General features: G+C 40.8%; 1 protein-coding gene across 5 annotated transcripts in view; it reads left to right on the top strand.

Moving 5' to 3' along the window:
* Nucleotides 1-12440, top strand: part of ELF1 (E74 like ETS transcription factor 1) — an 88208-nt gene that overhangs the window by 47463 nt on the left and 28305 nt on the right. For 3 of the 5 annotated variants that reach the window (XM_057409698.1, XM_057409696.1, XM_057409694.1), the window contains exons 2-3: nt 2749-3059; nt 11107-11281. In XM_057409698.1, the coding sequence (XP_057265681.1) occupies nt 2988-3059; nt 11107-11281 (247 nt within the window). In that variant the 5' untranslated portion in view covers nt 2749-2987. Of the gene's footprint in view, nt 1-550; nt 1071-1924; nt 2372-2748; nt 3060-11106; nt 11282-12440 lie in introns of those variants that run through there. The other 2 variants (XM_057409697.1, XM_057409695.1) reach the window with 2 other exon arrangements.

Raw genomic sequence — 12440 nt, 5'->3', positions numbered from 1 at the left:
TGCTGAACAGTCTTCCATCACTGCATCACCATGGTGCAGGATCCATAAAACAGCTTTCAATGTCTGTTCCTACAGCCATATCGGATGATTAAGAACTTCATCTTAGCATGAAGCGCGACTGTTCTAACTAGTGTGCGTGAGTCTCTTTGAGATCAGATGTTTTATACTGCTGCTGGCTTAAGTGGTATTAAATCATGATGATTAGTTTTGCATTAAGGGTTTTGTTATAGGTTTGTTTTTTTTTTAATAAAAAGTAATAAAAGATTTTTTTATGGCTTTTAGTAAGTTTGCTGGATCTTGCACATGTAGTGTGCATCCTGGTAGTGTATTATTTACTGTAAAATATTAATGTCTTCCAGAATGATGAGTGACTATGGAAAAATATGCCAGTTCCTAATGCTCATGGGGAACTTCTAAAATCTGTCTTACAGTGCCTGTACTTCCAATTTTCCTCATACTTCAGGAGCTTATTAGGTAGCCTGCATCTCCAACACTTCATCTGCCCTGATTTCATGTGGACACTGTTAATTGTTACTGGCCTTAGAAAGTTACTGGACTTTGTTCACACATGTGGCTTCAATTAATATAACGGAGATGATTATAAGCCCTTGTTGTGTTCCAGCTCTGGTTCTCTCTGGACAATTAGTTTAACCCCTGTTTTAAAACAAGTCTCCATTTGGAAGCTGAGGAGCTTCTTTTATTTGCCCAGTGATACTTTGGAGTGAAGGAATCCTTTCACTGATTAGAAGGATTGACTTAAAATACTATTATTTAATCTTATTTGAAAGTTACAATTTATTTCTAGGCACTAACCAAAATAGAAGTTGTACTCAAATATTTATTTTCATACCTGTCCTCTCTTCTGAAAGAGCTGGTATGTCCCTATTGACACAGATTCACCCACTTCAATTATGTCTGCAGGATATATTAAACTGTATATTATATGGCCATGTACTTTCTTTTCAGGCTGGTGTACAGAACGGTAGGAGTCTGGATGGGCAAGTTGGTCTTAGTTGCACTGTGCTGGTATGCATGTGTAACTTCTTAATGGCATTCTTGTCTTCTAAAAGGTGAGGCCAAGTAATTACGTTTAGTGAAGTTACCCACGATTATATGGTTGCAGTGCCAGAGCCTGCTGAAAAGGGAAAACCTTCTTAAGTAGTCAAGTCATCCTGCAAAATGGGAAGGGCTGGGGTTGAACAGTCATGGTTCCCAAAGCCCTTCCTTCTCTGTTCATTCATGTAGCTCTCATTAATGCAGATATTCCCTAGTTAGGGTTGTGGCTACTCTTCTGAACTCTTTAGCAGCTCATTAAATCGTGCTTTGGAAGTTGGGGAGGTTCTCCTGTTTTCATAATCTTGGGTTTCCTGATTTCTTAGAGAGGTGGGATCTAGAGGTTTAAATGCTCTGCCATCACGACTTAGGAATCCGGGAATACCACAACCTATATGGGAAAAACAGCTGTTACGTTTCCTAGAGTGAGGGAGTATAAGCCTGTGACATATGATCCTCCCTAATTAAATTGCTTGGCACTAGGGAGAGGAAGATGCCCTTCATTTTTTTTTTGTATTTCAGCCTACTGCAAAAACAAGGTGAAGTTAAGTCTTTTGTACAAAGGCAGATAGTCATCCTCACCAGGGCACTGCAGTCACCCAAAGGCTTTAAGGAGGGTCTCAGTCTGGATGGGTGTATGTTAAACCTCTGCCCCTTATTCTTCTGTCACAGCAACCCTTAAGCAGGGGCAGTTTAAAGAAGTTTGATCTGAACATTAGGCACCATATATTTTGCTTCCTTAAAAATGTATGGATTTAAATTCCTAGGCACCAGCATCCCTTAGTTTCCCAGTTTTAGGCACCTGTTTCTGTTACTGTTAGATTACGTTCTGAGCTCGCCTTTTCCCCCAGCAGTGACACAGGCACACCGCTTTCTAAGCTCATGTTAGCCAGGTTTACATTTGGCGCTGATGAGGAAATGAGGACGTGGGAGCTGTGTTCTCCCAACCCTCAGTGAAGCTGTTTACATTCCATAGTTCGGAGTAGGTTTTTTCTTTGCTATTGTACTGTGCAGTTTTTTGCCTGTTCTAATTTGCCATGACGTGGTCAGTGCTGTTTCCTTCCGGCTGCTTGTGAGCCTGTGGTAGAGATAAGGATACGTTTACAGTGCATTTTTAACAAGTAGCTGAAGATCTGCTCCACGAAGGAACTCAGGACTCTCTGGATTGTACAAAGCTATTTATTTACTAGTTTCATCTGTGTGGCACTGTGGGAATCAAGTTCTAGAGCGTTTTACTCTCAAAATAACAACTTGACTAAATTTGAACTGTGTTTGAAGAAGAAAGGTGATACACATGAGAGATCCTACAGCTGAGTAGGTCAGTCTGAGTTTTGTGGTTTTATGTTGAATATAACTTAAAGGTGAGAGTTACGCGTGAATGTGAAAAGTGTATATATGAATTGAATGAAAAGGTGAATTTTCTTTTTGTTTACTTTTGTAACTTTCCTTTAATCTCGTGCTTTTAATATGAAACACTCTGAAACTGATGTCTTACTTCCTGAAGCAGTTTTAAGGGAATGAAAATTGTCATGTATTAGTAAAAGTAATATCTCTGATGATACAAAGGTATCTGACTTGCTTGGAGTTAGATGGAACAGTTATAGTTCAGAGCAAGCTTTGTTGTGACTGCTACTATTTCACATTGCTAAAGGAATCTTTTCTTCATTAAAACTGGATTATTTTTTCCCTCCACAGTGATAAAGGCTATCAGGGTGGGAAGAGCAACTCAGGAAAGGATTTCCCTTGGGTTTGTTTCCCTTTGAGAAGAGAAGAACCCGTGAACACTGATGATCTAAGGAATCCGAACGCTGATACTCGGTTCATTTTGTGATCCTGCCTCTCTGCCCAGCTGGACCTCAGTGGCGCTCTCTGTTCTTTCACATCCGTGAAGCTTTTTCTTCGTATGTGGAGCTGAGACCTGGGAATGCGTTATTATGGCAGCAGTTGTACAGCAGAATGAGCTTGTGTTTGAATTTGCCAGCAACGTTATGGAGGATGAGCAGCAGGTATGGGACAGTGTAAGAAATCATGTTCATGCAAGTTGCTGATAGGAATATTATAAAAACACAAGGAAAAAATGTGGTGTAAAACACGAAGCAAACATTGAGGTCATTATTGTTCCAGCAGATCTTTGTGCTGTTTCGAAAGCTTCCTGTTGCTTCCTGTAACTGGCATGGGCAGAACAGAAATTGGTTGAAATGTTCTAACTTCTACAGTATTGCAGAGACATCCTCCTCCAAAATGTGGGTTTTTCTGTATCACTGACTTATGCCAGTAGAATCGATCCACTTGTGATGAAGAATTCCCCAAATTCTGGTATCTGACAGTAGTTTTAACCTAGTGTGCTAGGATAAAATGCTGAATAAAAGTCACACTCCAGATGACTAGAAGGAGCAGTAGCTATTTGCTCACTGCTTTTTACATATCAGTTTCTAAATTGTGTTACTGTATGCCAGCTATTCAGAAATAAGCTTCAAAGTAACTTAAATGGGTTTCTTTCACACTGCAGGGAGAATATGTCTGTTCTTATCTGAGTCGGTTCTCAGTTAGGAGTTGATTATCTAAACCACATCCTGTGAGTCCTGAGGCTTCAGCAAGGAACTCCTATTGTAAAAGTCAGGCAGCTCCTTACCAGATGGTGGCTAATAGCAGGGTTTGCATTTATTAACAAGAAATTAGGTGTTTGGCTATTGTGGAGAAATAGCTTGTAAAAGGCTGCGATGCACTGCAACGAACTGTTCCTGTTTTTGTAGGTGTGAAAAGCATTGATCCTCCTGTCTTTCAAAAATACTTTTGGCTTTATAATCTTGTCTCTAGTTTTCTGTATGGCCAAATATGTGACTAGGTCAGTGGCTGGTTTCTGCTGTCAGAGTTATGTGATCACTTCAATGAACTGAGTGTTGTCTCTCTAAAGTGCTAACTCAGTTTTGGGTGGAACTTGTAACTTCCTTCCCTGTATTTTTCCAGAGCTTGTGGCAGCCTAGGGATTTAGGTATGGGAATTGCACAAATGTAGCTGAAAATGAGCCTTATTTATTACTGCTGTTTGTTGTTTGTTGCTGGCTTTGCTTTACAAGCTTATGGGAGAGGGAAGAATTGAGATGGGGAGGGCTACTTCAGCGTGGTTTCTGGAAGGGGTAATGCAAGCAAACATGGTTTTGTTTGGTTTAGTTGTGCATTCTACCTCTTGCAGTTCCTTCAGATGTTCACCTGGAAAAGCTTAAAAATATTAAAGAGTACTCAACAGGGCAGTAAAAACTCCTTAAACAGGGCTTCTTCCAGCTCCAGAACAAACTCAACCTTGGCATTTATCTCGAAACCCAAATAAACCCTATTTCAGATGAAGTTTAAGGAAAGAAGGTGTCCTGTAGCATATTCTCAAGATGACAAAACGAAACATTTGAAAGGCCAAAGGGAGAGAGCGCATAGCACAAGGTCCATCACTGCAAAGAATCAGATGCAATCTCCTCTTAAATCACTGGATTAACTTCCTTCAGGTACCAAAGATGCAGGCAACCAGTTAGCTGGCTGCATGAAGGTAGATCTTAAATACTCACTAGTAGAAAAGGAGTCCTGCATAGGAAAAGATCTGGGAAGCTGGAGCAAGATTCAGCTCAGACAACGATTTATAGTACATTGACCCAAAAAGATTACTCATTTCTTATGCCTGGTTGATCTGTTTCTTATAACGTAGGTGATATTGCTATTGCTACTCCTGAAGGTTTTAAGTTCTGGACAAATTGGGAATGGATAACATGATTTGTGTACTTTGCAAAAAAATTAGGTCTGGAATTGCTTTGCGTTCTTCAAAAGCATTTTGTCAGCTTTTTCAGTATACAGAAGGTGACATGTTTGTATACAGGTATCATTTAATTGATCTTTGGATAATTACTTTTGTGATGCCCCCAAAAGCTGCATTGCAAGAGCTTTGGTACTTTTTGTCAAAGCTTTGCCTGGAGCCCTGTAGTGCCAAGAGCTGTCAGGACATGGAACAGCTGTGAGGAGAGGGTCAGGGTCTAGATGGCAGCTACATTCAGTATTTCAGGGAAGTCATCATTCATGGCTTTCAAAAAGTTATTTTCTTTTTAAGCCTTGGTTAAACAACCATAAATTATGAGCAGTACATTTGCAAATGTAGGCATTGAGCAGTGGCAGACGCCAGTGGGAGGAACTCAGTCACGTGGCCCATGTGAACAGGAAAGGTTCTCTCTTACCAGCTTGATCTTTTTCTGGTTAGAAAATAATGATTTATTTTTTTTACTTGGAAAGTTCATTTATGACATTGCATTTATATGGTGAGGAAGAAATGGGATGATGTCCTCATAATTTTGAGAGGGGAACAAGCGGCTTGCACTAGTGCTACTGATAACCTGTCTGGCTGATGCTACATGCCAGAGATCCTGGTTAAATGGAGGGGCTGCTTTTTTGTTGTTGGTTTGGTTTCTTTTTGAGAGGGACTGCACACGTACATCTGGGCAGGAGCTCCTACAGGCTTGGCCTGAGTCAGTGCCACTGTCTAAAACTGCTTTTTTTCATGTCTGCAGCTTCTCCCCTCAATGTCTTTTCATTTAGTCCTTTGTTAACTTAATGTTATGTTTGATCAGGACATCTAAAAAGCTGAATAAAGCAGCCACAGAGGCTGTATCCTTACTAGGAAGGTTTAAATGGTGCCAGAGTCACACTGAATCATCGCAACCATTAAATTGCCAGCGTGGTCCCCAGCATGACTGCTCTGTGCAATCACGTTCTTTCTCAAGTGGCTGATGCATGTGGTAACCTGTACCTGAAGATACCTTCTGTATCTCTGAGGGATGGTTCTTTCTTCCCTTCTTCTGAAGAAGAGAGATCCAGTCCAATCCCTGAGGTTGGGCTGTGACTTCTGTACCACCTTCTTATACCTCGGTTTGCTTTTCCACATTGCCTGCTGTTGCCATGGGCTTTCTGAAACATAAGTCACCTGGTCAAGGCCCAGATCTAAATTTTTTGTCTATTTCCAGCTCTGGCAGAAAGTCCTCTCCTTATCCACTTGCTGTTTATGAAGACTTTAAGGAAATGATTGTGAGACCCATACTGAGGTTATCTGCTTGGGAAAGCAAGCAGCATTTACCTGCTTCCAGAATCTCTCTGTGAAACTTGGTGATTTGCAGATGCTGGCCATGGGAATGCCTTGAAAGTCCAGAAGCTGCCTCTGCTGTTGGCACAGGAACCTCCACTGAGAGAAAGCCAAAGCCCATTTTCTAGTCACGAAGGTCACTTTGCTGGTTTGTTTGTTTAATAAATGGCCAGTTGTATTGCATGGATTCTGTTGCTCTGTTAAAAGTATCAGGGTTTTTTCACTAAGATTTCTTTCTTCTTTTCCCTTGTAGCTTTTCCCTGCTCCTATCTGTCGTATGCCTTTCTTCCCACCCATCACTCACTCGCACAACATTTATTCCACACCAGTTAGAAGCTAGTCACCATATTCCTGGAACATGTTTTCTTCCTTAGAGGACTCACAGTATGAGAAGACGGTACCTCCAGAACAGAAGTCCTCTTCCTTATCTTCCATTTCCATGACCAGGGTGGTGTTTTGATCTTGTGTCAGTTGGTGATAGATGATGAGAAAAAGTTCAGAGAAAAGAAGAAATACTTTGTCAGCCTGTCAAACACTCAAGAGGAATTTTTGAGCAGAAAGAAATATTGCCTTTGGCACCTAAGGAAAGAGGGCCCATTTTTCAGGGGGTTGTCAGGCATGAGCGATGCTTTCAAGGACCTCCTTATGGGATCTTCCACGGGCTTCAGCATCTGTCTGAAGCTTTGCAGTCTTCCAAATTGTTAAAGGTTGGTCTACAGGAGCAGTTTGTAGATAGATGAACTGCAGTGAGGAATTTGCTGTCTAAGACTTGGGAAGATTGCAGTAGTAGCTCAACTGTTTTATGTGTGCAGCAGACATGGGAGGTACACTGAAGCCAAGCCAAAGCTTTGACAGAGTGAGGGTGTCATATTTTAACTATATTTTGCATGAGAAAGATAAAGCAGCAGAAGTAGGCAAAAGGAGAAAATACACAGATTGTTCTTCTATGGATTTATATATTGATTTCTTGAAAGTCATTGCTGACACTTTAATTTGGGACTGGTTTTAATTGTGTAATACTTTGCACTCTTCCTTTTTTTTTAGTGCATGTAGAATCACCTTTGCATTAGAAATAAATTATTTTGTGTTCATGCTATTAGAGAGGTAATTTAATTTGTCTTAATTGAAACACTACCTTCTAGTCCTTAATTTAATGTTTTCCCTGTGTGTAATCCTCATTACACACTGCTATCAAGGGAAGCCATAGTAAACACGGGCTCTTCTGAAGCTCTAAGTGTGTAAAAAACTTATTCTTGTGTTGTACAACAGCAGAGCCACAAGAAGCTTTAGCTTGGTTCTCAGTTGAGATTCAGGCGCTGTCAATGAAAACAAGAACTTTATGGAATTACTGAGGGGAGATTTTCTGTCTCAACAATCATGTATACCTCAGCATACAGGAGTGATAGCTTTTAAAACTGCCTGTTAATGAAATCATAACCAATTACAAATATTGTGCAAAAAAGTGATCATTTCTGCAAAAATGTATTTCAGATTAGATTTGTTTGCAGTTGTGTGAATGCTTTTCTCTCCAAAAGCATATGCTTCCTTCTGTACAACCATGGCAGGAAAGAAAGTCCATACATTGTAAGGTATGAGTTGGAAGCAGGTGGAACAATGGGCCATAGGAAGTGATATTTACTTTGACTCTTCCAGTTCAAAACTAACGTAAACTTTGTTTACTGATGTAAACAAAGCCACATTTAAAGTGTCTTACCACAAGTGAATGCTTTTCTGTTCATCTCTTGTCTTTTGGAAGCTCAGTGTGTCAGGAGACTCATTGGACGGCCCAGGGCCAAGTTCAAGCCACAAGGTACTGCCCTGCCATGGCGATTCTCTGTCTGTAGACAGACGCAGTGGCTGTGTCGGAGTGTGTGAATGATGGTTGCTTCTAGACATGGTCAAAATACAGTTTAACCTTGCAGAGCAGATCACATCTGATCACATGGATCAAATCAACTGCTGCTGAAGTGTGTGACAGCAGCACTGTTCAGTACCACAGGAAACATTTTGGTCAGTGGTGAGGTGTACTTCAGTGACACATGGATGCTTGGGCTTTTGTAATTAGGTTTCACAGCAGAGCGATAAGTAGGGTGTAATATAAATAGGGCTTTGAGAAGCTAAGCTGAAAGCATGTGACAGTTGTTTGGTTTTATCTGTTTCACTTATTATTCTGAAACAGGTTGTTTTTTTTTTTATGACTTGTCCCCACTAAAGAATAACAGCAGTCCTGGAGCAGGTTTTGCCTCTCTGGGTCCAAGTCAGTGACATGAGTGTCAGTCATTAGCGAAGGACAGAGCTGAGCTAAGGTAACTTTTTTATCCAGAAGAAGCTAACGTGAGGGTCATCCTAAGCACGGGCAGCTTGATCCGTTGCTGCAGATGCAGCAGCTCTCAAGCTGGTGCAGCTGTGAAAGCAGGGAGGAAGGAGCACTTCACCTCAGGCACATTGGGCAGGAAGCTGGGCATTTGTTGCTGAGTGTAGAGGAGACAGACGCCTACAGCAGAAACAGACACCCCAACACCTCCACCCACCCTTTTGTAGTCAACAGAGAGGAGTAGGTGTTTTTAGGGCATGATTCATGTTGTAGCACAGGAGCCTCAAACTGGGGAGAGAAATAGTGCCCTAGAAATACGCATTTCTCTGTTGGCTCTGGAGGAGGAGCCTGGGGTTCCTTGCTCAAGTGTAAGCACTGCAGCTGCCTGAAGTTAGGCAAGATGAACTTCACCCTTAGCATCTACACACTAGAGCAGGATGAAAAGACAAAAGTCTTATTTGTATCTTCCCTACCTAAAACTGATGGTTTCAACATGCTCAGTAGAATACTGAACAGGTGCTTGAAAAGCATGTGCTGTACTTGCTTGCTGATGACGAGAGCCTGAGTGTTGTATGTAAACCTTTTTTTATTATTTTTAATGTAGTTACATATATGGATGTACAATATATGTAAGCTACATCCTAATAGTTACATACTGCGGTATATTACTGAAATTGAGGTATTTAAACTATTTTAGAGCATGAATTGGGTCTCAATGATGAGGTTGTAACGGACCATGTTCCTTCTAGTGTATGGAACATACTGTTCAAAATAAAACCTTTTAATGCATACAGTATTAGATTTTTCTTCTTCTTTACAGTGCTTTATTTTTTTTATTGATGTGGCTTTTATGTTATCAAATCTGTTTATTTTTGCCTGGAAACAAATAGGAACAGGAATGTTGGGGGTCAGTAAACAAACAGGATGCATGCACATGTGAACATGATTCTTTCTGAGGAACAGCAGGGACCTTGTGGCCACCAGTGATGTCTGTTTTTTCAGCCCCAGCATGATGCAGCTTTGGACAGAGTTGGCCACAAAGGTGTGGGGTGGAAGCTGACTCATTGCTTGACACAGCATACACCCATCATCTGGCAATGTGATTGCACAACAGGGCTTTAACTCGTCTGCCCTTTGTTCATGTTTATTGATCTCCTGCCATGTTATTCTGGTTTGAAGCTTGTGTTTGGTAGAGTAGACGGGTTATTTGCTGGGTTTTTTGGTTTTGTTGGAGTTTTTTTGCTTAGCAAACTGTCCGTGAGAGAAGCCCATACAAACCCTATTTCTGTTTCTTAATTCTTCCTTTTTTTTCCTGATTGCCCTTTACCACAGTTGTTGCTGAGACATGTTTTACAAAACACAGAGCAATGTAAAGTGGTAATTACTGCCTTTTGAAACTTCTAATCGCACTTTCTACTTTTAGTACTTAAGTTCCAGGCTCTTCCCTAGGGGAGGCTTACTGCCATTGCCCATGTCTGTGTTGAGCCAATAGCTCTGATACCATGTTCTCTTAGTGGCTATGTGTGTAGTGGCAAGACTAAGACACGAGCAATCCCTAAGCAAGCTCATAATCACATAGTGGTTGTTTTTTCTCGTGTGGTTAAATAAGTAACCTTGGCCCATGCGTATCTGTGCTTTTCTGTGGAGGGTGAGACCAAATGTAGGTATACCGGTTTTATCAGAAACATGTTTTAGCAACTTTTGGATTTGTTTTTAAAGAGAGAGCAGCTTAGAGTTACACTAGACTTTCTTTGGGCCTGCTCTGCAATCATCAATTGTAACTTTCTTCCTGTAAAAAGCATTCAAAGAGACTCACTTTGGAAAATACTGTGTCTGTAGTAAATGGTATTTTCTGAAAACCTCTTCCTCTTGAATGGCTGTCTTTTCAGACAGTTTGTCTCTTACTAATATATTACTGGTCAGCTTGATTTCTGTTTTCCCAGCTGCCTCTTTTCTCCTGTGTGTGATGCAAAATAAGTATTGAGGCAGAAGGATGATGTCTGAAAGCAGATTTAGGAAGGGAAGCAGTGAGGGGGAGTAATGTCAAGTGACTAAAACTGTAAGAATTAAAGAGGGAAAGTATTACAGTATGTATATGAAGCACTCCTTGTAACATTCCTTGCTCTTGTAGCAAGCATCCCCAAGTGATTTTCAACTAGTGTCTCATGGGAAACTTGGTGCCTGTGAGAGCTTCGTCCAGTCCTGACAGCTGCAGGACTCCCTTGCCCCCAGCTTGTCGGGGAGAACAAAAGATGAACGTGCTTGTGGCAAGTTGTGTGCCCACTATTATTGCCAACAACACTGAGCATTTACTGTGCATTGTCACTCTTCTGTATCATCAGCTTTTGTGCTTTGAAATAATGTCCTGGGGGTCTGGTGTTTCCTACCCGAGTAAAGCCAGTATATTAGATATTAGAGTGATGCTCAGCCTCTGGCCCATAGTGGGACACTGCTGCTACTGGAGTTTATGTGCTAAAAATCATCTTCTTCTTTGGTACTTTCTCCTGGCAGTCTAATATTTGAGCAATGTCAAACAGGTCTGTTGAAGTAACAGTAAGTTTAGATTAAGGTTAAGATTGGATGTAGTCTAACTACTGTTATTTTAATATTCTTTTTTCCACCCCTAGCTTGGTGATCCATCTATTTTCCCTGCTGTCATCGTGGAGCATGTTCCTAGTGCAGAGCTCCTACATAACTACTCTGGGTTAACCTGTGTGGATGAACCTAGTGACATGATCACTGAGAACTCTCTGGATGTTGCAGAAGAGCAGATCATAGAAGATGATGATATCACCCTCACAGGTTAGCAATAAAAGTACTTCTGTGCCACATTTTTGCACCAAGATGGTTGTAGCTAATGTGGAAAAAAGGCTTAATGACAAAATCCAATAGGAAACAAATTTATAGAAGTATTAAATGCTGTTAATTCTGTACAAGACAGAGAAAATGCCATTAATACTGTTAGCAGGTGGCTTGCAATCCCAGCTGCACAGTTGATAATGGTGAAGAGCTCCATCCATCAACAGATATTAAGACAGAGTCCTGCTCAGAGTACCAACAAGATTTTTCTTTGCCCTTACATGGTTTGTTTGCTCTTACTTCGTGGTTATTATGTAAATGTACATACCAAAAAGCAGGAATTTGCAGTTTGAGTAGCTGTGCTGCTTTTAGCTTCACAAGGGCATACAATTAGCCATAAAATGTGCATGTTAGCATGACTTGCTGGTGTAAGTACGAACAACACAGTATGCATTTTGGATCTTTAATAATGACTCATGCCTAAGCTACAGATATTCTATGAATTCTGTTAAAAAAGGTAGCCCCAGTTCTCAAAAGCTCAGAGATGCCACATGTTGTAAGAAACCCCTCGCTGTGTTTGAAGCAGTTTTGCAGAACAAGCCTGGAAGGAGGGGTAGATACTTCACAGAGAGACCTGTTTCTGCATCTTCTTGCAGCCATTAGGCCTCACACCTGGACTGTCTCCAGGGCTGGAGACAGCTTGCTGGTTTCAGTCATGCTTTTGACATGATTTCCAAAGTCACAGTCTGATATGATCTTTTTCCACCAAAAGCAAAACAAAAATTCCACAAAACTTGACATGAGGAGCAGTTCACAGAGTAAACTGATGTGAGCTGGTCTCAGTAAATGGGTTTATCTGATGAAAATGGCTCCTTTTTTTTCTTAGTAGTGAATTAACTGTGAACAGACTGTGTCCGTACACATCAGCTGATTATTCAAGAAGGTTGTACGTACTTAAACATTATTTCAAGTTGAGACCTCTTGCCAACTATTCCCTTGCTATTCACATTAATTATTCACACTGCAACTGGCATTTCCTCACACTGAGTTTTTCACAGCGGATTGTTTTTATGAATCCATATTCACTGTAGTACATTGTGTGTGAATTTTTACTTGCATGAGTAATTGTGAAACTCCACTTTTCTGAATGCTCTTGTTAACA

The sequence above is a fragment of the Pezoporus wallicus genome, unplaced genomic scaffold (genome assembly GCF_028554395.1).
Source record: "Pezoporus wallicus isolate ANWC-B61680 ecotype Strahan unplaced genomic scaffold, APGP_CSIRO_Pwel_v1 contig_2543, whole genome shotgun sequence".
Taxonomy (NCBI): domain Eukaryota; kingdom Metazoa; phylum Chordata; class Aves; order Psittaciformes; family Psittacidae; genus Pezoporus; species Pezoporus wallicus.
This window is presented reverse-complemented; position numbering and strand designations above follow the sequence as displayed.